Genomic DNA, 27,859 nt, shown 5'->3' on the forward strand with positions numbered 1-27,859 from the left:
TTTTGTATTTTTTTGTTGTTTATGTTTCATTGCTTGTGGGAGGGTATATAAAGAAGTTTAGTTTAGATTTCATTTGCATTAAAATTAAGTAGAACTCAGTGCCTTTAAATATTATACAGACATAGACGTAGAACTGATGGATGCCCACAAAAAAAAAGAAAAGAAAACCTGGAAAAATCTCTGAGCGTTTTACGTTCAGGAATTTCGGTATTTTTCTTCTTGCGACTTTTAGCCAGGGAGCTGCATTGTATCTACAAGATACAAAACCGCATTCGGCTGTCAGTTGTGGGCGCCTGGGTGAAAGTTGAAAATTGTTTATGTACAAGTTACAACAACTAAAGGAGATTTTAAAACAATTAAGCTACACGATTCTCGTTTTTTTTTTTACATTTTTCATTAGAGATTTTTTTTTTTGTTTTTTTTTTTTTTCGTTTTTTTCTTTTTTTCAATATGCATAAATAATTACACTACTTGACATCCACAATGAGAGGAACTTCACTGATATCGATTAAATTTGGCGGCGATGGCAGCGACTGTTGCTGCTGCTGCTGTTGTTGTTGCGGCTGCTGCTGCTGCTGTTGCTGTTGCTCTTGCTGTTGCTGCTGGGCTGTCGCGATAGTCGTCGCTGTCGGTGTGGACGATGCCGATGACAGCGAGCCCGCTGACGACGAGGACGAGGAGGCGGAGGCGGAGGCCGTGACCGCTGCCGTGGCCAGTTGCTCATGGCTGTTGCTGTTGCTGTTGCTGTTGCTATTGCTGCTGCTGTTGCTATTGCTGTTGCTGCTGCTGGCCAGCAGCAGCCGCTGGTGGTGTTGTTGCAGGCACTGATTTGCATTGACAGCGGCCGCGGCCATCATCATAGTCGCAGCATCGCAGTAATTAGACAGCATTGTTGTTGTGTTCACTGCCGCTGGCATTGTTGTTGTTGTTGCAATTGCTGCTGCCGCAGCGGCTGCGGTTGCTGGTGTCACATATGCAGCAGCCGCTGTTGCATTGGCCATATAATCGTTGCCATAGCCGGCGCCAAACAAACCGCTGGCGCTCATGTTGCTGTTGTTGTTGCTGCTGCTGTTGCTGCCATTGATGTTGTTGCTGTTGCTGTAGTTGCTGATTTGCTGCTGATTGCAAACGCTGTGGATGCTGTTGCCGCAGTTGTTGCCGCCGTTGCCATATGTTGCATGCATGGCAGCAACATTGCTGTGATCGTGGCTGTGATTGCCAGCAACAGCAATGCCCCCACAGCCACCGCCAATGACGCCGCCAATGTTGCTGTTGCTGTTGCTGTTACTGTTGCTGTTGCTAGTGATGTTGTTGCAGGGATTGATGTTGAGCGTAGTGCTGCTATGATTGGCTGCCACAGCGGCCGCCACAGCTGCGGCTGATGATCAAGTTGTTGTCAATTGGCGCCACATTGTGTGTCACATCGAAGGCAGATAGGGCCAAGAGAAACTGTTGCCGCTCAGCAACATGTCGCGTATCAGCGTTTCGATGGGCGTTTTCCCGACTAGACGCACAAAAAACAACTGCTCAATGACCTGGTTAATTGAGAAGACAAAAGGAAATGAAGGAAATGAAAAATATGCATAAGTATTGCTGCATTTCTTTGTGTTTAACAATCGAGCTTAATTATGTTAGTTTTTCTTCTATATTCTAATCTATGATAGATTGATTATTCTACTTACTTGTGAGGAGACGGTGCGTAACGATGGCAATCGGAGCAGCAATTTGCCAAACCTCGTGGGTTGATTGGGATACTGCGTTCTACAATACTCCTCCAAGGCGCACTGAGACTTCTCTTGCAGGGATTCAATGTGTGTCACATCCGACAGGCCGCAGGCATCTATAAGAATAGAAAAAGAGAGATTCATTTAATATTGAACGCCTCGAGCTACGAGCGATTCCCTATGGGTGTAAATGGTCTGTGAGCCTGTGCAGTTCACCTGGCGCTTGTCGCGAGATACGTGTCCAGCGAATGGGTTTCCAGCGTCTACTTGAGGCCACGCCCACACACAACAACATCAATAATAACTGTAGCTAGAAAATGGCACATGACGGAATTACGTCACTCGCATGATTTATGTCCAATTGAGGACTCGGACTCGAAGTCGAACAAGAGGCCGTTTAATTAAATTTACGAAAATTAAACTGAACGGCAACGCCCCTCTAGACAAAGGCCATAAACAAGACAGGGCGCGCGGGAGGTTGGGGTGCGGCTGAGGAGATTTCTTCTCTATGTTGTTGACTGGTTGTTAAAGCTAAAGACATTGCGCATACGCAGCGTGTGCCGTCACGTGTTAATTGCCAGCGACACAAAAGTTTGCTTATCAATATATGTATGTGTACTCGTGTGTGTATCTATGCCCGTTTTTAAGTATTGCCAGACAACAACAAATTGCGCACACACGAGCTGTATATATGTATATCTGTGTGTTTGTGGTGCTGCGCCTATTTGAAATTCAAATTAGACATCAGCACTTGTAAATTTGCATAGCTTGAAGTATTCTCAAATGGATGCTCATATTCCATTTACTTAATTAGTCAGCAAGCAAAAAGTATCTTTAGCTCAAAGCAACTAAATGTAAACATAAAGTATCTTTTGCACATTACGCAAAATTTACAAGTGGCATTTATAACAGTTTTCCTTCTTTTTTTTCTACTTCTTGTTGGCTGGCGCGCAGCTGGTTTGCGGTTTAATGAATTGGCCATTTGGCGATTTTGTGTTTTTGGTGATTTGGCCATCGCTGGATGTCCAACTCTTCGTCAAACGTATCCGATTGCAGTGTGAATTCAAAGTTGAAGTCGAATTCGAATTTGAATTTGAATTTGATTGCATGCATTGCATTGCAAAATGCCAGCTATGGGACGTAATGTGTCGTTTAAACGTCTCGCATTTCAGCTCTTTGAATTTCATTATGCATTTGGATTGGTCGTAGCTGTAGCTGTAGCTGTAGCTTTAGCTGCACGCAAGCCCACTTCTGGTTGCCAGCTGTCAATTGAAAGCCAATACATTGAGCCACAATGTAAAATGAGTCAAACAAATCGGCAATGGGTTCATTAGAGCTAACTCCTCTGGTGGCAACACTAGCTGATCGCTAACATATCCGATAAAAATTTGCTATAACCGTTCAAGCGGCTCATAAAGATATGCGGCTATATACTTAGCGGTAAATAAAAATCCTAGCTATTGATCTTTAGGCATATTAATGCATAGATAAATTTGAAAAATATTGGTGATTTAGCTTCTTAATAAATATTTTTTCTTCTTCTATTAAGTGTTTTACCTTTACATTGTCCTTAAATAAATAAAGTAATTATTAGATAAAGTTTTACCTAACTCATAATATTCTGCCAAAATCGACTATTTAATTGTGAATACCTAATTGCTGTCTTAAATAAACCTTAAATACATTTTTTTAAATAATTCATTTTTTACAAAATAAAATTATGCAATATACATTCATTAACTTAAATTTAATTACATTCCTCCACCATATATTTAAATATTTTAAACGATCTTTTATCATTTATAAATCCGTATAAAAAGTCAATAAATGCCGGTGTAAAGTGCAAAATTCAACAAATTTAAAATTCTCAAAAAATGTTTACATGCATTTAACTAGTTTCCCGTCGTTTGCTAAGTGAATAGTCAAGCTTAAATGTGCCGCAAAACTGAATAAATATCAATAAAAAAAAGTTGCATATAATTATAAGGAATTCTGAGCTGAGTCACTGAGCAGTAAGTAAGTAATTTATAATGCAGCTGGACTGTGACAAGTAAGAAAACTCTCCACGCTGCACGCTCGGCTTGCATTTAGGCCATTTGCAGTTGGCCCACAGAGTAAACAAATCATAAACAAAGCTGAACGTTAACTGCGATGCTGGCTAAAAGGCAGCCTCCAGCCACACAATGCGCGTAAATCAAGATAAATGATTTGTCGCCAAAGGCAGCAGAAATTCAATTAGCCATTATTAACCATTTCATTTCATAAACAACCAGCAACAACAACAACAACAGCAACAACGGCCACTCGGCCAATAATCGTGAAGTTACAAATTAGATTTGGCCAGTTGGAATTGAAAAGCTGAGCGAATCATTTCACTTGGCCATGGTCAATAATTGTCAATTGACTTTGGCCATTAGGTTTTGATGATCCGGAGTCCAGGCACCGACAACGAATATCATAAAAGAAAACGAGTCCAGAGGACATGAGAAGAAGGAGAAGCTAAACCAAAAAAATAAAAAATCTGGCTACAATTCGAATCAATAAGCCAAGTCAAGCACAAATTTTATTTTCATTGAAATGCAGCAGAAGACGACGGAGTGAAAGAAATTCCAGTTTGTGAATTTGGCCAAAAGAAATGCGGCCCGAAGCCGAAGCGAACTGCAGCTTTCTCGGGCTGCGGCTGTAACTATGGCTTAACTTGGCTTTGATTTTGTTCGTTTTGGTTTTGGTTTTCGTTTTTGTATTTTTGCTTTTTTTGTGTTTTTTTTGGGCTTTTGTTTGGACCTCTGCCTGGGCTGCCTTCTGCGCAGTTACTAACTCAGCGCGGAGATCGTGACCGCGTGTTTTAAATGCATAATGACCGTAAAGTAGTTGATGTAACTACGTAACCGAATTGTGCTGCCAATAACAACAACAACAACAACAGCAACAGCAAATGCAGTTACAACAACATGCATATCGAATAAGGAGCAGATTTTGTTGTTGCTTTTTTTTTTTTTTTTTTGGTCACACAAGAACGTGGCATAGGCTCCGCCCCCTCCTGCCCGCTTCCACAAAACGGACCAAAGTAAAGGTTAAGCTGTTTAACCAAAAATTATGAATTGCTGCATTATATTTTATTATATAGTTTTTATGGCCAGCAACTAGTACGTTGTTGGACTTCGTGTCTGCTTTTGGTAACAGTTATAACTTTATTTAGTTTTAATAAGCATTAGGAAAATGCAAGGCAACAAGACAAATGCCCGCAGATATGGTTCGAGCCATTGGGCTGGGTTCATGTGGGGTCAGCTATGAATTTATAATCGAGCGCCATTTGTAAGAGTTGTTGTTCGCCAAAAATTGACAAGAAATGCAACATGAAAATGGCAGGTATTTGCTTAGTGACATAGTTATGGAGGAGCTAGAAGAAGAGGCAGAAAAATGGAGAAGTTGCAAGGGAATTATATATGGAATGACACAGTAAAGTCTTTGGCAAAGAGAAAATATACCAAAAATATGAAAAATAAATATAAAAATATATATTATATATATTTATATTATCTATATAAGGCTCAAAAATAATTGAATTTTTATAGACCTTTTCATTAAATTACTAATTTTATTCTGAGAAAATTTAATAAAATGTTGCTCTGGTATTTTTAAGGTATTTTTTTTTAATATAAAAAAATTCATTAAAAATAACTTTTATTATAAAGCGCATTCATTTCATATTGTAAGGCGTAACCTTAGTCTGTTTCGCCAAAGAAAATTGAATATCTCGACAGTTTGATCGAAGCTGAATCTTGTATCTAGGCTTAACTGATTGAACATTTCAGTTATGAGCGAGTGGGCAAAAGGAAAGAGAGGTTAAGCTAAAACGCGCCCAAAAAATGATTCTGATCAAAGAGAGGTCTCAGCGTACGAAACTGTTAATTACAAGGCACAGAGGCACGTCTGTGGCAATTTTCGGAAAGTAGCGCAGGCGATCAATGAGCACCCACAAAACGATTTGGGCATCAGCAGAGAAAAACTCAGAGTCAGTCGCAGCCTCAGACTCAGACACAGACATTGGCAGAGCCAAGGCACAAAGGTTGGCCAGAGCTAAAACCAACACAAAATGTTGGTCAAAAAGTGTGGCTAAGACATGAAAGCTACAACTCTTAACAACTGCAACAAACGACAGCAATCAGGCAGCGAGCGTGTGGAGCGAGCGGGCGGTACGGGTGGTGGTGCAATGGCCCCAACCAGATTGGAAGATGCACCACCGCGAGCTTGGGCAGACATGTCGTCAACGTGCCGCCGCCTGGCTGCAAGGCAGCAGGCAGAAGATCTACTAAGTCTATACCCGGTATTTTACTACTGCGATCGTGTCTATCACTGAGGGGGGGACAGAGCAGAGCTCAAGCGCTGCAGCGATTGATCGGCTGCAGTTTATGGACTCATGCAGCCAATTCAAATGCAATTGCGCTGCACAAGAGCCTGAGCTGGAGTCGAACTAGGAGTTGAAGTCGAACTCGGAGTCCAAGTCGAAGTCAAAGTCGAAGTTGGAGCCGCAGCTCTGGCAACACGAACTCGCGACGCCCCCTCACAATGGACCCCAGCCCAAAAGCCCAAAACTCGACACACACAGCGTTTTGGAAATTGGAAAATTATTTTCATGGCTGTAGCTGTAGATGTGGCTCTGGCTGGATCGAGCTGGACCTGGACCTGGACGAGGAGCAGCCGTTGCGGCTTGTAAGTAAGCGACATAAACGAGTGTTGTATTAATGTTCATAATGTGGTATCTCGACGTCAATAAACGTCGCCAGCTACAAACGGGCGATGGAGAGGGAGAGGGAGAGGGGACTCTGTGCAGTGTGCAGTCAGTGTCGCAGATCGAGGACAGCTGCTTGACAAAACGAACGGGCCAGGCGGCACACATGGGCGGCGTGTCGAAGGGGCAAAGCGGAGCTAAACTCCGCTTGAGTTGCAGTTGAATGCATCGCTGCATTATTTGGCCACTGTAAATGGACAATGGGCAGATAAGCGTGTCAGACAGAGCAACAGCTGCGCCATCGGCACAGCCTCAACTTAGAGCGAAACCTAGACTTAGTTTAGTTTCTACTTAGGCCTAACTTAAATAAAATAAATATGCAGCGTTTATGGTTGAAACAGTTAATATTTGCATACAAATATTTGAAATTTATTTCATTTGAAAACGAAAATAAATAAATAAATAAATAAAAGTTTAAAACAAACATTAACAAACATTAAAAATTAAGCCATGTGCCAAATTAGTTGGAAAAGTTTAATATTTATGTAAATGCTTATTATATGGATGGAATGGATATATGCATGTGTGTGTGTGTTAGGCGTGTGTGTGTGTGTTTGTTTCCAAAGTCCAGATCGTGTGTGCCATATGTGCATATGTGTGCGTAGCTGCTTTTTGTGGTTTTTTGATGCTTTTGTTTAGAAATAAAAATGCAAAATTAGTAAACGAAAAATATAAATCGAGTGCAGTTTAGAAATATATGAAAGCAGCTAGTTAATTTTATTTTTATATTCCGAACTAGCTGCTTTCATATATTTCTTTTTAATGTAAATTGTCTTACGAATCGGTTAATATATTATGAAACTTTTTCAATTACCGATCCATAAACAATTTCCACTTTGCTCGCGACCTTAATCAGTAATTGTTTTTCTTTTCATTTTCATCATTTTAAGGTTTGGCAGCAAATGAATATTTTTGTCTGAAATTATTTTATTATAAAAACTTTTGTGTTCAGCAATGGATAATCAATTTGTTTTAATACCATTGATTCAATAAATATTTAATGATATTAAAACGAATTGATTGTATTAAATAAAAATTAAACAAATAAAACAAAGAAATAAATAAAATAAAAAATAGGGAAAAAATTTCAAGACTTTCTAATTTTCTTTCTTTACTGAAACTAAAATTAGAAAATAAAGAAATTTTGTTGAAAATGTAAAAAATAAAAAAGTAATATTTTTTTACGAGGACAAATTTTTCAAGACTTTCTAATTATGTTTTTTTTTTTTTACTCCAATTTAAATTAAAAAGTAAATAAATTGGTATGAAAATGTAGAAATTATAATATGAATTATTATTCAAAACAACTAAAAAATAAAAAAATAAAAAAAACTATCAAACAATTAAGCAAAGCAAAGAAAAAAAAAATATTTTCCGAAATATAAAAAAAGTATTTAAAAGCAGCTATGCCATTTTCTATGGTTGTCAAGTACATTGATGTTGCTCAACATAATTGAAATAAATACTTTCAATTTGTGATATTTTCGCTTGAAGCATTCATTCAATCGATTGCTCCAATCGAATCTACAGTTGAATCCATCAATCGAAATATCTAATAATAGTTAAGGTTAGTAACCAGGCCACAAATTCTTGTTAGTTCTCAACTAAATCAAAATAATGCACATGTTAAATGAAACAGAAGTGAAAAGCCAAAGTAAAACGCTTAGAACTAGTCAACAACAGCTTAAAGAATTAGTAACAAATGGAATGAGTAAAAACACAGGTTAGGATTAATTTTTTGTTTAACAGCAACAGCAGCGTATATTCTCAACTTCTCTCTACTCCTCTCGCTTCAGCGTCTTCTATCTTTGTTCGTATGGATTTTTGGTAAAGTTGTTCGCTAAACTAGATTACGGCTAAAATAAATTAGGACTTAGACTAAGGCAATAAATACATAAGCAATAGGCACTAAATTTAACTTTACAATAGATACATAGTTTAAGTACGTCAGAGATAAATAGATAAGTTACAGTTACATAATCTAAGCCCAACGGTTGAGCTGGCTAAACGGAACAACTGAGATTCTTAAGGTGGGCGGGTGGCTAGAAGGGCGGGGCTTCGGGTCTACAGCTGCCATCTACTGCCCGTTAGGCTGTATGGCGAATACCTATAGCTGGGACTGCCGAAGCTGGCGCCGCTGCCGCTGTGGGCGGCCGCCGCAGCCGCTGCCGCCGCCGCATGGCTGACGCCGAACGGCGTGCTGTGATGGAACATATCAAAGGCCGAGCCGAAAGCGCTGCGCGGCGGCGTCTGATAGAACATGCCCGCCGGCGTCTGATATGCTCCAGCCAGCGAGCTGCTCGTGGCGGGGACGACAGCGGATGCGGATGCGGAAGTGGTGGGCGAGGCATTGGCACTGGCATTGTGTGTGGATGAGGCGCTGTGGTGGGATGGCTGGGTGGGCAGCGAGGCGCCTAGGCCACTGCTGTTGCCGCTCGAATCGCCACTGCTGCCAGCGGCGTTGCCGTTGGAGCTGGCATACAGCGCGGTAAGCAGATCGACTTCAGCATTGGCATTGGCGTTGGCATTGGCACTGGACTTGGCGCAGCTGCTGAAAGCGCTGCCGGCAGAGGGCACAATGGGCACAGCAGGAGCAGCAGCACCAGGATCACTCTTAACTTGGCTGGCAGCCTGCGATGGCTGCTGCTGATGCTGGTGCTGTTGCTGCTGCTGCTGGTGCTGGTGCTGCAGCTGCTCTGCCTGGTGCACTGCGGCCTCAACGCCAGCCACGCTCTTCATGAAGGTCGCCAGGTGGATGGGCGCCTGCTGCAGGTGCGCCTCAAACTCTGAGCGATTCAGCTCGTCGAGATGTTCGCGCACCACAGCAATGACGTCATCGTGGCTGCACTCAGCGGAGCTGCCAGCATCCACACGCTTGCCGAGCAGTGCTGAAACTTTGGTTAGCAGTGCGGGCACATCCTTGTACAGGATGTCCAGCAACTTACCGGTGGTGAAGAGCACAATGGCCTTGAGGCAGGAGTATTCGGCCGAGTCGACATGCAGCGCCTTCAGCTTCTCCACCTGCTCCTGGAAGATGCGTATGTGATCCATGAATGCCACCACGCGATCCGCCGCCATCGGCGAGGCGTGCAGGCCGGCGGCAGCCAGCAGCGGCGCCACATGCAGTGGCATCGAGCATTGGCTGGCATTCAGGACGAACAGCTCTGACCATACAAGGCGCAGCAGTGCCACCTGATCGGTAACCTGCAGCTCCGGAAAGAAGGGTATGTTCTTGGCCCACTCGACGGCGGAGAAGAGCAGCCGTGCGGCCAGCTCACAGATGTTGTCAATGCCCATGATGTTGTTCGGCTGCAGGCACTGGCCGTAGCGGGATGTGGGGTACGGCTCGGCGCGCAGCAGCAGCGAGATGTAGGAACTAAGGTACGAGTGCCCATTGAAACCGGCCACGCCCATTGGATCGCCGTTGGCCAATTGATACTGGCCGTGCATGCCAGCTAGGCCGGGCTGTGTGGGCGGCACGCGGCCACGCTGAACAGCTGCAAAGAGTCAGAAAGAGAGAGAGAGAGAGAGAGAGAGAGAGAATTAGTATGTGAATCTGTAGTTGGGAATGTATATATGTATGTATGTGCATGTATGTGTATATGTGTAACTGTGTATCTGTGTATCTCTGTATCTGCAGCCAAGTAATTCAATATGCGCGCTCTTTTGTGCGCTTATTTTGACCGCGACATCACACGCCACACAATGTTGCCCCATTCAGTGTTGTTGGCAAAGCTGCCACAACGCACAATGCCTATCGGGCACCTCAATCTCAGTCGCACTCTCCTAGACGCTGCGCTGCCCTTTTGTTCAGCGACCGACAACGTCATAAGATACTTTTCTCGGCTGCGACTACCTTGAGCCTGCCCTGAAACCCTTTTCTTTATATTCATTTTTTTTCTCTCTTAACATAATTTCAATGTCCCTTGCAACCCCCTTGTTGCCACAACTGCTTAGATATGCAAATTTAACTAAATACTCTCAACGCATCTTTTAAGATACAACAGCACGTGAGTGTGTGTGTGTGTGTGTGTGTGTGTATTGAGCAAAATTTAAGCATAAAATGTGTAAACAGAGCGAAAGCAAAAAGTTAGTCAAATGCCAGCCAACAGCTGTTTGCATTCAGCCCAAAAGCTCAGCTCAGGCGACCATAGAAGCGAGGCAGATGTGTGCGAAAGAGACGGAAGCAAATAAGATTAACGTTCAACCAAAAGAGAGCACAAACTTTCAACTGATGAAAGCGAAAGAGCTTTTACTTAGAGGTTCGGGTTAGACTTACTCAAAAGTTGCACCCGAGCAAATCCTGTCATCATAAAGAGAGACAGGTTATGAAAGAGAAAGAGAGAGATTGAGAGATTACTGTTTACTGAGCAGAGAGACAAATGCTGAGCGGGCTAGAAATGTGAACAAAGGAAATTGAGTATGTAATACTACTAAGAATTGCTACTAAGATGACTGCTATCGATTTGATGATCTGAAATAGCTTTAATTCAACACCCAATCTATTAAGAATTGAGAGTTTTTTTCATGAAAAACTCTACTCTGAAGGCAAGCTGTTTCTAGGGTGCGCTAATAGGCTCTTAGTATCGCCGCATTCCTTGCCTCTGAACTTTGAACTGCAAAGTTCCCTTGCCATAGTTATAGGTACGAAGTTACACCTGCATAGGTTTAAAACAAAACTCGAGACAATTTCTTAGGGGCTTGGCCAAACGCATTCGATACAAATAATATTTTATATATATATTTTTATTTTTATTATTTTGAAAAAACAATGGAGCATTGCGCGTTGATGCTTGAGTGTTGTTGGCAAATGTGGGTTAGCAAAGGCTTTTTTACACCTTCAAATATGACGGTACACACCTAGACGGAGTCATATGCACCACACCTAACCCCACTCGAGGAGCTGGCGCAACAGGCTGGGCTTCAATGGAAGTAATCAAAATGAAAATATCGCAAAAATGTTTGGCCCAAGGCGCTGAAAAGCAAATAAAGCCAAACATGATTATTGATCGGGCCAAGTGTTCGCCACAGCCATTGTCTAAGGCACTTACACACACACACACACACACATGCACATGCACAGACACACAGATACATACGCACACAGCTGTCTAGGCAAAAGTAACGTCTTTTGTTGAGTCGAAAAGCGAAAGCATTTTTTGGTCAGCAGACAAATGAAAAATCCAAAGAGCGAGGAGCACTTGGACCCGGGTAGGGTATTTGTTTATTGCTTTACGCAAGCAATTAAGTGCACGAGGGGGTTGCAGAACCGGAACTGCCAAAGATTTGACCACTGTCCAGCGCCGGACGAGACAATTATTTATGAAATACATTTGCGTAATTTGCGCAGGCAAAGCGCGGCTGATCCTCAACGGATCTATGCAGGCAGCCAGGCTGGCAGGCTGGCAGGCTGGCAGGCAGAAAGGGCAGAAGACGCTGCAAACCGGTCTCTCACTCGCTCACTCTCTCTCTCTTGGAGTCCATGGCGGCCATCTCTTTCGCTCCTGTCCAGTGGCTGAGCTGTGGCTTATTTATGCGCCTGGGAAAATACATATTCCACACTGACCACAGTGACTCAAAAACTTGCCAGACTGACCGCAACTGCAGCTCAGCGCAGCTCAGAGCAGATCAACTCCAACGACTTTGGCAGATAACGCAGCAGCCAGCAGCAGTAACAACAACAACAACAACATCAACAGCAACAGCAACAATTCAAAACAAGAAGAGTGGAGTGAGTGGAGCAGCAGCGTCTGCTTGGCTTGATTACTTAATGAATGAATTCTGTGGGCCAGCACGTGCTCAAGTCTCTGCTGCGCTTTTGTTGCTCATTGTTTTGGAGGCCTCGCACTTATGTATGTAATCGATAAACGATATACAAGTCATCGCGCCAACAACACTCGAGCGCGTGTCCAAGTGGCTCGCAGCTAATTGTGGTCAAGTGGATCAAGTCCCTGCCTGACAGCCTCAATCCGTCCAAATCCGTGCCCCAAGGGCTCGATGCATCTGCGAAAATGCGATTTCCGGCCTCAGGTTCGTAAAGCCTTTCACTTTATGCAAATGCGCGCTTTAAGTATTTGCATCGCTTATAATATAGCACTTAACGGTGGTTGTTGTTGCTAATATTACTGTTATTTGTTGTTCGGCTAAAATTTCCATTGTTAATTATAATGCCTGCATGATATAAGTGAGTTTGAGTGTCTGTCTAAATTGAGCAAGTCGATTGAATTTAAAAAGTTTTGCGTTACATATTAAATATTTTGTTTTCTTTTTTTGTTGTTTGTGTAGAGTCTAAAAGGTAATTATAAGTATACTTCCAAGCATATTAGTATTCATAGTACACTTAGATTTTATTTAAAATATACATATATACTAAACAACATTATGGAATTTCAAAAGGGGAATCACAACGGCTGCTCTATTAAAAAAGTCCTACATATTTTATTTTCAATCACAAGATGAAGATTCTTGATAATCCTACATCACATATGTATCTCTCGATCAACCCACTGACTGAACGAAGCCCATCTTCAACCCTCGTTGTGACCAGTTTTTAGTTCAATTTTTACTGTAAATTCTTGTAGTTTTATTTCTTTTTGCTTGCCGACAAAAAAGTGCTTTTATAAACAGAAATTAATTTAGCTGGCCCAACCCTTGGACCAAAACAAGTTTCGGCTCAATTTGTTGTCCAGTTCGGTGACCCAACCTCAGCCCGGGTCCAGTCCAGCCCAGTCCACCCCGTCCAATTGACACTGCAATTTAATTAGAGCGACCTTCGTGCCTTGATTTTATGCGCTTTTTCGGGTTTTTCGCCGTAGAATTGCTTGACCAGGTCTGCCGAGGCATAACCTTTGTGCTGCTTTTATGCTAAGTAGCGCCCAGAAGGAAGCAAAAAAAAAAAAAACAGAAAAACGTACTGAAATTCTATGCAGAAAAGACATTTTCTCACGATTTCTCAGCTCTGATATAGGTTTTGGGCAATTGTGAACTAGTTTTTACGCAGAACTTGTACATTAGGAAACGCCATGTGGAGAAGGGGCCAAAAGGTGCTGAACTCTTTTGCGTTTTATTATGATGAAGTTGACAAGTTGTTGTCAGTGCCAGTGGCAGTGGCAGAGCTACAGGTAATCGCATGCTTAATGGCCAAACAGGTAGCCCACACCTGGGTTCACAGTCCGCTTCATTAGCCACAAACAGCATTTGGCACTGGGCCTAGCCAGAGCTACGAAGAACAAACGTGAATTTAGACAAATGTTTTTTTTTTTTGGTTTTAAGCAAATATTCGTTAAATATTTTCATTTGCGCAATAGCCGCGCTTAAATCAATGTTTAGATACATTTAATTACAATGGCGGTGTCTGTAGCTGCATTTTAATTGCCTCGTTCTTAACCCAAATCACTGCAGCAGCGACAACATCTGCTGTCGTCAGCAGCAGCAGCAGCGGCGGCAGCGGAGGCTATTAGCATTTTGCGAAAAACCTGTCAATATTAGTGCAAATAATAACAGCTTTGTGCAGCAGCTGGACAGGTCTCTCTCTATAGAGACATATATATTCATATGTATATCTCCCGCCAGACAGTTGTTAATTGTTAATGCCGACAACTGCAACTAAGCAAGCGACCAGGCAGTCAAGCAGTCACCCAAACCAGTCAGTCAGTCAGTCAGTGAGTCAGTCAGTCAGTCAGTCATTCATTGATCGATTCACTGTGGCGTCTGTCAATTTGTCGTCGTTTGCCAATTTGTGGACAAAACATTTGTGGCCCAGCTATGCCAAATATTTGCGCCGTTGCATGCTGCCTTCGATTAAGTCAGCTCGTGCACTGCAAGAAATTACCGAAAATTTCCCATATATCTGACAGATTGCATGTACTTGGCGTCTTCCTTCCGTTAGCCAGCCCAGCTCTATGATTAGGCTGTCAATGCTGCCATAATTTTCTGTCAGTGTATCTCCAATAGATCTAATCGAATTAACTTTAATAAATCATGCGAGCCAGCGCCATGGACAGAAAAAAGTGTCGACACACAAATTACAATATCGAGCTAATTCCTAATTCAACTATTCAACTATTCATGCATTCAAGTATTCAACTATTCCAACTGTTTGCGTATTCGATTATTCGAGTACTCATGTTTTTTTTTTTTTTTTAATTATTAACCAACGAGCGAACAAGTTTGCATTTGATCTTTGGGGTCACTATGCTGCAGCTTAATTGTTATTTCGTATACCCTATAACCATAAAGTGTGGCTAGCGGGCATGAAGAGCCATTGCAAGAGCTGCGAATGAAACCGTTAACTTGAATAAGCTGTCTATTTACAGGGTATGCTCTATGGGTATGCTTGGCTCTTTGAGCTGGTTTCACTGTAGCTGTGTAACTTGACTAAATGTCATGTGGAGTTTGATATGCAATGAAGTCTGACAATGAATGGATAGCTAATTGGGCGCTAGTCATATAATGCCATTAATAGACGGGGATTATTAAGTTATTTAGAAGACTTTGATTGGGATTCCTAACAGTTCTGACAGCTCTAGTCTAATATAGATCTAGGGAAGAATGTAACTTTTCATTGGCACACTAGCTTTTATTGAGAAAGGTACGACGAGTCTCGTGACATAACAGCTGTTTCTTGCGCGCTATTTTGAGGACATGACCCGCTTTTTCGCTAAGGTTCTTAGAGTTTCGGCCTATCATCAAGTGGCACATTCCTTGGCAAACCACTTGGCACTGCCGCAGCAGCCAAAGGAGAGCAGCCCACACTTGTCACTCGTGTGTTGAGTGCAAATTCGTAGCATCTGACATTTAGTTGTCCCATTTATTGGACCGCACGTAACCCACATGCGATAGAAAATCAAATTTGAATTCGCTCGCAGTCGTGCTCTACTTCCGTTGTACAGTGCGCTCGCCTTCGGTCTCGGCGCATTTAATTTATTTATGTATTTGCCTCACTGTTTGACTTTTAATTGACCCACAGCCAATGCAAGAAATTTCGCTGATCACAGTATGTACACATATGTATGTAGGTATACTATATATATGGGGTGGACTTACCTTCGCGTCGCATGCCCATTTTGAGGCACTTTTTCAAGCGGCAATATTGGCATTGATTGCGATGATGCTGATCTATGGGACAGTTTCTGCTGCCCCGACACGAATATGTGAGATTGCGTCGCACGGAGCGCTTGAAGAACGATTTGCAGCCTGTAAAGAGGGATAGTAAACAAATGAGAAATATTTGTAGAGCATATTTTAAATAGTCAAAATATATATGTGTAAGATATTCAAAGAAAAGTTATTTATTGATCTATATAATAAAGAAGAGATGATGATTATTTCAGCTCTCTTCCGATTATTATAATATAGTATTATACAGTCTAAGATATACCAGTTCCTGAGACTTTACACTCTTCTGTGTGTTTTTCTCTCGTAAACATCTTTATGATCTGTCCAATACTTCAAGCCTCGACTGCACCTACAAATGCTTCGCAACAAGCAAAACAAATTCCATGGCACTTGAATCAAGTGGGGCAAAAAAAAGGGCAACAAGAATTGTTACCACTTGTAAAGCAAAGTATCCGAAAGCGCAGAACATGCCACCAAATGCGGCAAGTTGCGCTTCACTTCATGACACTCGCAGTTGTTGGTCCGAGTCCTGCCATACGGCTGCCTCCCTCCATTCCCCTCTCGCTCACTTGCTGGCCATGTCAATGGTCATGTTACACGTTTCATGGCTTAACGCCTTCCATAAAATTACCTTTAATGGCTTTCAATTAACAAAGTGTATCTGTGGGCACGAAGATACGACTGTCCCGGGCACTGTCCCAGGCACTGGCACTGGAGTAGCCAACCGTCTGTCGAAGAGGAGGCAGCGCCTCTTATATTGCTGGGCGGCTGCTGAATTTTAGTTTTTGGCTCCACGAATTTACTGTTAAGACTAAAGACTAGACAAGCTTGTTGTTGTTACTGTTGCTGTTGCTGTTGCTGTTGTGGGCAGCCATTAAGCACTCACTGATATAGTTGGAGCCCGTCGCGTTGTTTACAAGCTGCATTGCAATTTGATGTCGCCATCCAGCTAAACATGTGTATCACTTGCGTTGCCCAGCTCCGCACAACATCTACCACGCCCCCTCCGCCCGTCCGCCCCCTTTCTGACTATCTCCACTTACAGTCTACATCCTGGTGCTGATCCTGTTTGGCTGCGGGGGCCGCAGCTTAGGCCATGCCACACAAAATTTCTCACAATAACTCAAAACAATGGCATATGCTCATAAAATTCGTTTTAAGCTGTAAAATCATCATCAAACAAAATATGTTAGGCCCAGCCAGCCAGTCAGCCAGCACTGCAGTCACAGTCGCAGCCCCGTCTCGAGCTATGCGATCTGTGTGCTATAAAAGATTTTCAATGCGCGCTCCTGCCCAAGCAGCCAAGGCACGGGGCAGGGGGAGGCGCTCGGCGCAGCGACTGCGTTGCGATCGTGTGCACTAAAACGTGCCCAGGCACAGGCAACCCAAAGCTGGCTGTCCAAGTCGATCAACAGATGCGCTATAGGCGAGCTTTGAGCTGCATTGAAATGGGAATCGATCTGGTCTAAAGGTCTGACTAGAGAAGCTTGCGAAAAAGTTTGTGTGATTTTGAAGAGAAACTATTAAATAGAGAATCGATTAAAAAGAAAATTTAAATACAGCTAAGACTGAGGATCATATGCCTAGCAAAGGAAAATATTGATATTAATATACGCACTTATATCGGTCGATAAGAAGTTGGATCTGCGAGTAGCTGCATTAGATATGAGAAGGGCATGCGGCAGTGTCTCAGCTGCCAAGGCAAACGTTGGCCTCACACGCCGCGCTAGACAAGCCCAAGATGCAACTGAAAGGCATCTAGGAAATATACACACACTCACACACACACACACACAATCATAGAGAGCGACACACACACATGTACATGCACACACTTAAGCTTTTACACCATATGATCTACGAATAACGATATTGTACCGAGTCACGATTTCTGCACAAAACGTACCGTTGCCTGTGCCTCTTTGAGGCTGGCTGGGGCTCTCGTTGCTGCCGCTGCTGCTGCTGCTTGGGCAGACGGAGGAAGGGAGAGAGGCGGGCCGGACTGGCATAGGCCTGGCCGTGGTACCTACGGCTCTCGGTCGCGCAGCGAAAATAAAAGAACTGCAAGCTGGCGACCAGGCGCTGCCCATATGCGCATATCGCGGCTTTATCTGGAGCTCAGACGATGCGAAAGCTGCGCCGTGTCGTTATTGATGAAGATACGAGCAGAAGCATTCAGCTATGAGCCAAAAGATACCGTAAGCCTAGGCAGAGAGCGGGCAGCTGAGAGGGCGGCCGCTGCTGGCATATCATGTTATATCAATAATCGCAAAAGGGTGGAGCGAGCGAGCAAGAGAGAGAGAGAGAGAGAGAGAGAGATGCAGATACAGATACAGATGAAGATGCAGTTGTGAAGCTGTGAAGGTGTAAGGCCCAAAAAGTCATTTCGAGTGAAGTATATGGGAGACTACCGGCCGCCCACCCACCCGCTGCCCGTCGCCTGGGAAGCCCTAGAGCTGATTGGCTCTCCGGGCCTTGCTATGGCTTCGAAATGTATCTCATAAGTGCAGACAGTTTAGTTATAAGCCCGGCGCACTTTGCGGTAGTTTCAATTACGCTTCAGCTTAATTGCAAGCCTGCGGCGAGGGAGTAGGACGGGGGACGTCAGAGGGGCGGCTGTTAGCTATTAGCTACTCGCGTGCGCTACGCGCCATAAAGCGTTCAATACAGTTAGACAGACTGCCAAGAACAACAGCTAAGCTCAAGCGTTCGTTCTATTAATTGAACTTCCTGCAATGTGTGCGAAAACAGCACGATATCAACCGACCCCCGCACCATCCCTCCACAACCCGCTCCACTCACTTCTAGCGTGACCATGGCCATGGGTGCCACTCCTCCACTGCCCCCCGTCATAAATGAAAGTGCAGACTTTTGCCGCTTGGCCGCTTCAATTGGAAGCGTGAAATTGCTTTGGGCCACAGCAGCGAGCGAGCACATCTGACCAACTGTTAATGAGTGCATATGAGTGTCGCTATGAGTACTCTGAGTGTCTATTCGAACTTTATTCAATTGCCAAAACAAGCCGCAGTTGTTTTTTTGTTTGGCCAATTGCAGAGGTTTTAGCGGTCGGTCAATGCACCGTTGCGCAGAAGTGTAACACACACACACACACACATACACAGTGAGTCGATAGCAGCGGCCAGACACCGCCCCATTGTCGGCTCATTTTCTAATTATTAATACACACACACACACACACACACACACACACACACACATACACACACACGTAGAGTACACAGCTAGAGAGCCATCATTAAGTCGCAATAATTAAATGTTAAGCTTACATGTGCAGGCTGCTAGTTCAAGTAATTAGCACAGCGGCTCAAGACTTGATGGCTAGAGATGAGCGTGGGCTCGTGACACGAGCGAGATCAAAGCAAATGGCATTACGAATTTTAGAAAGTGGAACACTTTCAGTGTTGGTAAATAGTAGATAACAAAAAATTGCTTAGTTTTATTATGCGATTTCTAGTTGAAAACAATTCGACACGCTCTCCTCTCTATGGCCGTCTGGCCAAACTGATGACTGAGATTGAGCCGGCGGCAAAGGCAAAGCGCTGCAAAAGCTAGACAAAGTATCTGGAGTACAACCGAAACATAATTGCAGACCCAGACACGAACCGCAAAATGCTTTAACTTGCATGCACTTCGAGTATCTACAAAATGCACTGATTATGAACGCGCTTGAACTTCGCGAGGCGGAAGCTCAGTTTCAATTGCTGCTGACTGCAGTTGCTGCAATTTCTACTGCTGCTGCTGCTGCAGGTGCCCCCACAGCTGATTACCTGGCAACAGGTAACAGCAGGCAATGCCATTCGGGGTTGACATCGCTATAAACCAGCAGGGTTTATAGCTCGATATAGGTCAATGGTAACGATTGTTGTGGGAAGCATCTGAGAGCTGAGAGCTGCGGCTGCTGCTGCTGCTGCGGCAATTGAAGAACTCTCCACTTAATGAAAATGCGGCTCAGACTGAGTCAATTGTAAATTGGTTTCAGTTCAGGTTGTTAGCCTGGTTACTTTCCGAGCAGAAACGAATTTCAAATTGAAAACAAAAAGAAACTTATTAATGTGAACTGAAATAAAGCTGATGAGCTATAGATACATATGAAAATCAGCCTCGGCTCAGCTAATGCGAATCTCTAAGAGAGGCGATGGAATGTTTAGCATTTGCATTTGGGCACATTTAGAGGTACTTATATCTGAAATTCTTGTGGCTTCTTGAGCCCTAGGCACAGATATTTATGCTGTTGAGCCAACTGCAGGCGCAAACCCGTTTTCTTAGCCCACAATTTGTGTATATTAGGTACGTCTAGGCAGCGTCTTGGCCCATATGCCACCATATGCAGAGCAATTCGCACGTTGCCAACGCCAACGAGAACAACAACAACAGTAACAGCAGCAACAACATCAACAACAAAAGGCCGCCACAGACTTGGCGAAAATAAAGATAAGCGATTTAGCTTTGATTTAACTGATGCTATGTGAAGTTATGCGCAGCCGAAAGTCTCTATGGGAAGTGGCGAGGCCAAAGCCCAGTTCGAGGCCCGGCTCAGGTCCGAGTCATGTAGCTGGGCAACAGCAACATCAGCGACAGCAACTGCGAGACATTTGGCGATAAGAGCGGCTATATTGCAGCGGCGTTACTGGACTATTAAAGCGGCTACGCCGCGGGGCATGTCGTCATGTTGCAAGTGCACATGGAGGATGCCACGGAACGTGCACAGCTGAGGCAAAGGGCACAGCCAGCGAGCTTGCAGTTAGCAGAATATACATACATACATACATACATACACACATACATACATATATGTATGTATTTGTGGAAGGTCCATGATGCAGCTGATCGATTAGCCAGGTTAGCTGCAAACGAAAATTGCGCATGAAGTGGCAACAACTGTGTCTGCGGCATGTTGCACGTTGCCGCTGGCTGAGCGGCGGCTGTAGCTTAACATAATTAATTAAACCGTTACATTATAAAGCGGATCAAGTCGCTCGCTAGTTCACGATTTTTCCGCTCAAGACGATGGGCCAAGGGCAGGGACAGGGGCAGCGGCAGGGGCTGGTTTACGAAATCACTTCGTGTCAGGATGCATTTTTTGCGCCTCATTTGGCAGAGAGACGAGGCACAGTTGCAACTGCAACTGCAACTTCAACTGCATTTGCAACTGTGGCAGCAGCTTTATTGGCTTTAACTTGGCTTCTAAGTACAACGATTTGTACTACAAGTCGCCGCTTAATGATTACAATGTCTGCCCTCAGTTGTTGTTGTTGTTATTGTTGTTGTTGCTGTTGTTGTTGCTGCTGTTGTTTTAGTTGTTTGTTTTGTCTTTGCACAAAATCTGTTTACAATTAAGTTTCGTATTCGACGCGATTTCGCTGTTGCTTTTTAATGAAGGGCTGGCGCTTGTGCCAAATATTTTCCAATACCAGGGAAATAAGAAGAAAACAACAAGAAATACAGGCCAAGCTCTTGCAGCTCATTAATGTTGACAAAGAGTTGAGCATTGCACCACAGCTCCAGATTAGAGCCCACCAAAAATACACAAAAACAAACAGACTATAAATATTCAATTTCTTGCCTTCAGCTACCTCACAATTTTTATGGCTTATGGCCGAAATAAGAGTTGAGCCAAGAGTCTGCTGAGGGGAGTGCACGTAAATCATGCCAAATCGCACGGAAGTTATAAATGTTTATCATGCAGCGATTTATATGCACTCATAATAAATGATATGGGCGCTTAATTCAACTAACCCCATCTCTCTCACTCTCCCTCTCTCTCTCTCTCTCTCTCTCTCTCTCTCTCTCTCTCTCTCTCTCTCTCTCTCTCTCTCTCTGTTGCTCGAAATGAATGCAAATTTAATACAAGCTTCGATATTTATTAAGCTTTTCGTTACTAATTAATAAGTAAAATACGCTGTTTTTGTAGCGGGCGTCGCTGCCACGCCCCCACAAGCCAAAAAGGCTGCAACGCCATAAATTGCAGCCACGAAAAACACATCTGAAAAATGCGCAGTGGGCGTTCTTAATATTTTTTTTGCAATCGTATTTACTTTGTTGCTCTTACTTTTGTTTTTACATTTTGATTTTAGTTGATTTTTATTTTGTTTTTTTCGCTTTTGGGGCAACGAGTGGACAGCTAATTGATTTATGTGCGCCTTTTGTTAAAGCTCAGCGACCGAGTCTACCAACTGGAATTTTCATATAATTTATTGAAGGCTCTGCGAGCCAAAATGTGCTGAAGCCGTAGCGCCATTTCGCGTATTTTCCCTAAACCGTTGCGAGGTGAAAAAGTCAAGAGCCATAAATATATTTCGTATGCCAATCAATTTAATTATTGGCGTAAGAATTTTGCTGGCATCTTTGATATCAAAGGAATCAGACAGAGAATTTCTCAAAAGGCTTTTCACATTTGATTTGAACTTAAAGAGTTTTCCACAGACTCATCGTGGATTTTGAATGGTATGAATTTACGATTACTTCACCCCTATTTCCACATTCATATAACCCCATTGAATACCATAAGAAAAAGTATTTTGTATTTTCCTTTTTGCTGGATGCAATTTACAATAATTTCGTCTTTTTCCTTTGCATATGAAATGAAATTTGTGCTAAATGCTTTATTTGCCTACAGCATAATGAAGTGAATTAAAAAGCCACACATGTTGTTCAGCAAATTTCTTCAAAAGGAAACGCTCATCCCACAGCAACAGCAGCAGCAACAACAACAAAAGCAAAAGATCTCGTCGGACAGATACAAGATACAAACGCACAATGATGACTTTGGGCAAGCATAAAGCATAAACTGTGACATTGTCAACATCAAAAATTGTTTTCTGTTTTCTTTTTTTTTACGAACTTTTCGACAACGAACGAACACAGAAGGAACGAAACGGGAATCCGCTTGACCACATATGAATTCTTGAGTTTGGGCTGCGCTTTAATTGCGGGAACGTGGGAAACTATTTAAATGGGCTGACTTCAAACGCTGCCTCCTGCGCATTGCGCAAAATGTTAATGCGGCCCACGACAGCATTGGGTTGACAAAGTATCTGTGAGTCTTCGTATCTTTGAGATACTTTCGCACCGAGCTCTAATGCAAGTCGCTCGCGCTTCACAATTAGACAAGCGCCAGCCCAGAGTCTGCTTGTCGTATTTTTGTATTATTTACTAGCTTTTCCTTGCATTTTCTTAAAGAGTTTTCTCTGCGCTGCGCTGAGGTTTATGTTTATGTGGCATTTAATTAATTGCATGCCAGCTACTTAGATATTGCAGTAATTTTTCATAAAATTTATTTGTCATTCTCATGTGGGGCAGCAGATAAATCAACTTAATTAGCTTTTGACATGGGCGCTAAGATAACTTTTCATGCAATAAATAAACGCAGCACAATTTGCAATGCAAAAGGTGTGCACGTCTCGGCAAAGTTCTTGGAAAACTGCAGCAGCCATCAGGGAAAAACAACTGTGAAAAAAAGCTCAGGTATTGCCTACTAATAGCCATGACAAATAGCTAAATTGATGGGGGAGCAGGAGGTGTGCGGCTGTCTATGTATGTGTGTGTGTGTGTTGTCGATGTTGCATTAGAGTGAGGCACTCATCATTAATATTATCAGTTGGCTGATATCAGCGCACATTTTTCAACAGGAGTTTGAACCGTGACTTTTTAGCCAAAAAGGTTAGCGAACCGAGTTACAAAAAAAAGAGGAAATAATGAGTGGGGAACTGATATTGCTCAAGGTATGCCAAAATCGCCTACAAATTGAAGAAGCAGCTGTGTGCGAAATCAAACAAGTTGGACACTGCGAACCTAAAGGACTGAGGGGTTAGGGTTCAAGGCACAGATACACACACACGCATAGGCATAGGCTACAATTAATCTTGAGACGTGCAGGGGGTTGCCTTTTGGAATAAATTTCACATACTGCGCCCTGCCACCGGACAGAGCGGAAAGCACAGTGAGACAGACAGACTGGCAGGCAGACAGAGCGACAGAGAGCCAGGCAGACAGACAGACAGACAAGTGAGAGAGCGGGCAGAAAACGAGTTGGGCCAAGTATCTGCAAGTACGTGTAGCTCAGCTTTTGGAAGTGAATCAGCTGAAAGGACGCAAACGGCGCACATTATGGCATATTGAAAACATAGAGAGAGAGAGAGCCAGAAAGAGAGGAGGGAAAGGGAGAGTGAGCTGTAAAGAGAGCGCGCACATAACGCATAACTGGCAATGATATGCGTCTAAGCGCTTTACTATTTATTTTCAAAAAAAGAAAACGAAGAAAACATTCTCGCAGCGAGACTTGAGAGACTTGCATAGAACAAAATAGATTGCTATCGTGGCAACATCATCAGCAGCAGTTGGAGCAGCAGCAGCGCCCCCAAAAGATATACAACAACAGCAACAACAGCAACAGCAGATACATGTATCTGTTAGCTACATGCATGGCAACATGCGGCTGGCAGCAAAACACCTTCAGAATGCAGCGAGGCGGTCACTGAGCCACATTTTTTGATTGTTGTAGTTGTTGTTGTTGTTGTTGCTATTCTAGTTGTCTTTGTTGTTGCTGCTGCGCATGCGTACAAAATGCTGGGTGATTAATAATAATAAAAGCGCCTACAATGCATAGTACAGTGGTCTTACAGCTGTGCAATGTATCTGTGAGATACTTTTTGTGATGCGCCGTTGATAAGCGCAACTAAGAGCAGTTGATGGTTGGATGATTAAATGTGTGCTGCAGTTTTAAGCTACTTAGCCTAAACTTTAATTAATATGCTCATTTCAAGAGAGCTTGGCTTGGATATACATATTTACAATATCTAATTGAGAAATGAAATAACTTTTAAATAAAGCAAAAATACAAAAAACTGAATTTTTGTATATAAAACTTGAATTTAAATATAGCTAACTAAAATTAATCATAATGCATTTCAATATTCTTATTATTCAGTAATAAAAGCTCTCATTACTTTTGCTAGTTTCTGCACAAGTTCAACCACTGTGCGCATGCAGATACGCTCCGCGGCTGTAATTCCTCTCTGACTAAAAGCAGAACATTTGAAGAGATACGAATATGACAAGCTCAACCTGGCTGTTGTACTAAATGCCAGCGCTGCGTGCAGCGTTAATCTAAGCCGAGTGAGTGCAGTTCTTTGCCCCACAGCTGAAGTACCTACACCCTCTCTCTCTCTCTCACACACACACACACACACACTGCTGTCCCTCTGCCAACTGGCATCTCGACCAGGTCTAAGACAATAAAAAGGTGGGCGCTTCATTTAGCGGCCACAGCCGCCACAATTTGCATGTTTGCACAACAATTGTTTGGCTTGCTACAAAAGCGCGCACCGTATTTTATTTAGATAATAATAATTTTTTCCACTCGTTCTCTTTCACATTTTTTTTTTCTGTTTTTGTTTTTATTTTTTATCTAGCGATAAGCGAGTCGAGTGGAGATGCGTGCGCGGGATCGCGGCAAGTGTGCTGTGTTGTAACGGCGTTTTGACCAGCCCAAAGTATCTGAGAAGTGCGCCGACTTACATAATACGCTGCTCAAGTGGCGGCTGCTTTTTTTTATTTGAGATATTTTCTGCGAAAAATTGCATATGCAAAAGTGGCTGTGATTGCGAGGGACTCTCAGGGGATATTAAGATACAAAAGTATCTGAGAGCTGGTTAATGCACAGATAGTTTTGCGTTGATTCTAGGCAAAAGATACAAAAGTATCTGAACCAGACTTGGCTGTTGGAAACAGAGTGAAAACTGAATATATGTAACTTGTTTGTTTTTAACGATATTTATCTTAGGTAATTGTGACTGTAACTGTACTTGAATAATATTATTTGCTAAGTAATTTTAGTTGCAGCCAAAGTATCTTTATGGTTGAGCTTGCGTAAATGCATCTATTTAAAGTTTTCGACTAACAAGAAGAGGCATATTAGTGGCACAGTAGTCACTGGCTACAGCTGAAGGCAGTTGATAGGCTTGTTAGGCTACAAAATAATCTGACTCAGACTTGTAGCAGGTACAGTAAACACACATCTAATGGGATGAGGATATACACAAATAACTGCAGCAGAGTTTGCTTGGCACATCAGCTATGTCTGAGATACAAAAGTATCTTTTACGTATTGCTCAGTTGGCGTGGGCTCTGTGCCAACTAGCTAAATCAAATTGGAATTCTCACATGAGGTGTTTGTGTTTTCGTAAACAGTTAGCAAAGTAACTCGTCGAGCCTCGCCCCCCGCACACCCACAGGCTCAGGCAGCTGGCCAACTTGTCTCACATCACCGAATTTTATTGCCAACTCATCAAACTGCCATAATTCACAGTAACTGTCAAGATCAGCACGCTTTTGACTAGTTGGCGAGTCTGCGCGCTGAGCTGCCAGCCAAACTATCTGAGGCCCAAACATTTCTGTTCAGTCATCATCGCTGCAGATCCACTCGGAGTGGGGCAGTCACAATTGGCGAAGTCACAATTGAAATCAACTGTCGACTGGCAGTCAATGGATATCTGGCGATTACAATTAGGCCCGGCTGGGGTACTCACCTTCACAGGTAAATTGTCCGTAGTGCTTGCCGGAGCTCTTGTCGCCGCAGACGACGCACTCGATGTTCTGCTTGGAGTCGATCTGGGAGCCGCTGTTGCTGCTCTGCGAGTGGGAGCTGTTGGCCTGGGAGCTGGGCGTGGTGCTGCCGCCGTTGTTGCCGCCCGCCGAGCCGCCCAGGCAGCTGGCCGACTGTGAGCCCTTGATGATGGGCACCAGATCCACCGAGCCGTGTCCGGACTGGCCGCCGCCGCTTGTGTGATGGCCGGACGTGGAGCCGCTGCCATTGGCGCTGGGCAAGCTGGAGAGATCCTCCTTGATGACGTGATGCGCGCTTTGGTTGAGGTTCGCCGTGGAGGCGGTCAAGCCGGACAGATCCTGCTTGATGCCCGACGACTGTTGGCTGGCCACGCTGCTGGGCGTGGTGCCACCGCCGTTGCCGCCACCACTTGTGTTGGTGCCCGCCAGCGAGCCGGGTCCGGCCGAGGCGTGCAGATGGCCACCCAAATTGGGATCATGCCAGGCACTGTGCGGCGGCACGCCCAGCGTCATGGAGCGCGACAGGCCCAGATCGAAGGCCGACAGCTCGGCGCCGGACTGCGGCCGCGGGTTGAAGAAGCCGGGAGCCGTGGACGGGGAGGCGCACATGACGCCGCCACCGTACACGCTCAGGGAATTGTGCGTAATAATTTTGGCGGCCGGATCGGAACACGTGGAATAACCGCTGGAATACACTTTGCACGGACTTTCCACGCCCAAAACGCAGCAAAGTCACCAAAACAACTTTTCTTTTCGAAAATTCCTTTCAATATTTTTCCCAAATATTTTTTTTTTTTTCACTCTTTTTGGGCAAAGTATTTTCTGGGCATAAATATTTTTTAAAGAATTTCTTTTCGAATGCAATTTTGTTGTTATTTATTTTATTTTTGATCTGCACTGCATTTTACACAAAACACTTTCTGTGGTTTTTTCAATTTTTATTTTATATTCAATATTATGTGAATATTTTTTAGATTTTTTATTTCAAAAATTTAATTCGTTGTTTCACGCACACGATTTAAAATTTCTGCGACTTGTTGAAATATTAAATTTCATTTGATTTAATTTTCTGTGGATATCTTTAATTTGTTTGCTCGCCTCTGCGCTGCACTTTGAATTTCTCATATATGTGTACATATGTATTTATTTCGAGATTGTAATATATTTGAAAGAAAATTCAAAAATTTTTCTATCTTGTGTGGAAAATGCGCGTCATGCGAGCAGCGAAATCTCAGCTGTTCTCGTAAGGCCTTTTAGAGCCTGACTGGCAAAACATTCGTGGCAAAAGGTACACGACCCGACCCGACTCGACCGTTTCGACCTAACGACACATCACACAAATCTCTCTCATTCCACCACAGATACAGAGATATACAGCAACAGCAACTGCACCCCGGCGACTGTGTCTGCTCTATTGCTGCACCGTTCGCGCGCACGCCGACCCAATGGCCTGCCCGCAATTGAGTGGAAATCTTCGCTCCCGTTCGCACTCGCACTCGCACTGGCGCTCGCGCTCGGCAAGAGCGAGCACTCTGCTCTCTTTGGTGGCGGGGCAAGACCTTCGATGCGTTTGGCTGATTTGCTCAGCGGACTCACCACTACCACCACCGCCAGCACTACTACCACCACTACTGCCACTCCA

General features: G+C 43.6%; 2 protein-coding genes across 3 annotated transcripts; both read right to left on the reverse strand.

The window, feature by feature from the left end:
* On the reverse strand, positions 1–1,184 carry LOC108660202 (uncharacterized). Its single transcript, XM_018113520.3, has one exon. It carries the CDS (start codon positions 1,182–1,184, stop codon positions 468–470), a length of 717 nt encoding a protein of 238 aa, XP_017969009.2. The 3' UTR covers positions 1–467.
* On the reverse strand, positions 1,087–27,619 carry svp (COUP transcription factor 2). 2 transcript variants are annotated; one of them, XM_018113517.3, is made up of 5 exons: positions 26,181–27,560; positions 15,562–15,711; positions 9,462–10,013; positions 1,683–1,840; positions 1,087–1,535 (listed from the first exon to the last, which is right to left on the reverse strand). In XM_018113517.3, the coding sequence occupies exons 1-5, from the start codon at positions 26,824–26,826 to the stop codon at positions 1,419–1,421; spliced, it is 1,623 nt and encodes a 540-aa protein (XP_017969006.1). In that variant the 5' UTR covers positions 26,827–27,560; the 3' UTR covers positions 1,087–1,418. The 2 variants fall into 2 exon arrangements, with proteins under 2 accessions (XP_017969006.1, XP_089113219.1); XM_089257093.1 differs by lacking the exons at positions 1,087–1,535; positions 1,683–1,840 and having other exon boundaries at positions 8,247–10,013; positions 26,181–27,619.
* Between the last annotated feature and the right edge of the window lie 240 nt (positions 27,620–27,859).

This window comes from Drosophila navojoa, chromosome 2 (genome assembly GCF_054131105.1).
Source record: "Drosophila navojoa isolate 15081-1374.11 chromosome 2, UAZ_NAV_1.0, whole genome shotgun sequence".
In the NCBI taxonomy this organism is placed as follows: Eukaryota; Metazoa; Arthropoda; class Insecta; order Diptera; family Drosophilidae; genus Drosophila; species Drosophila navojoa.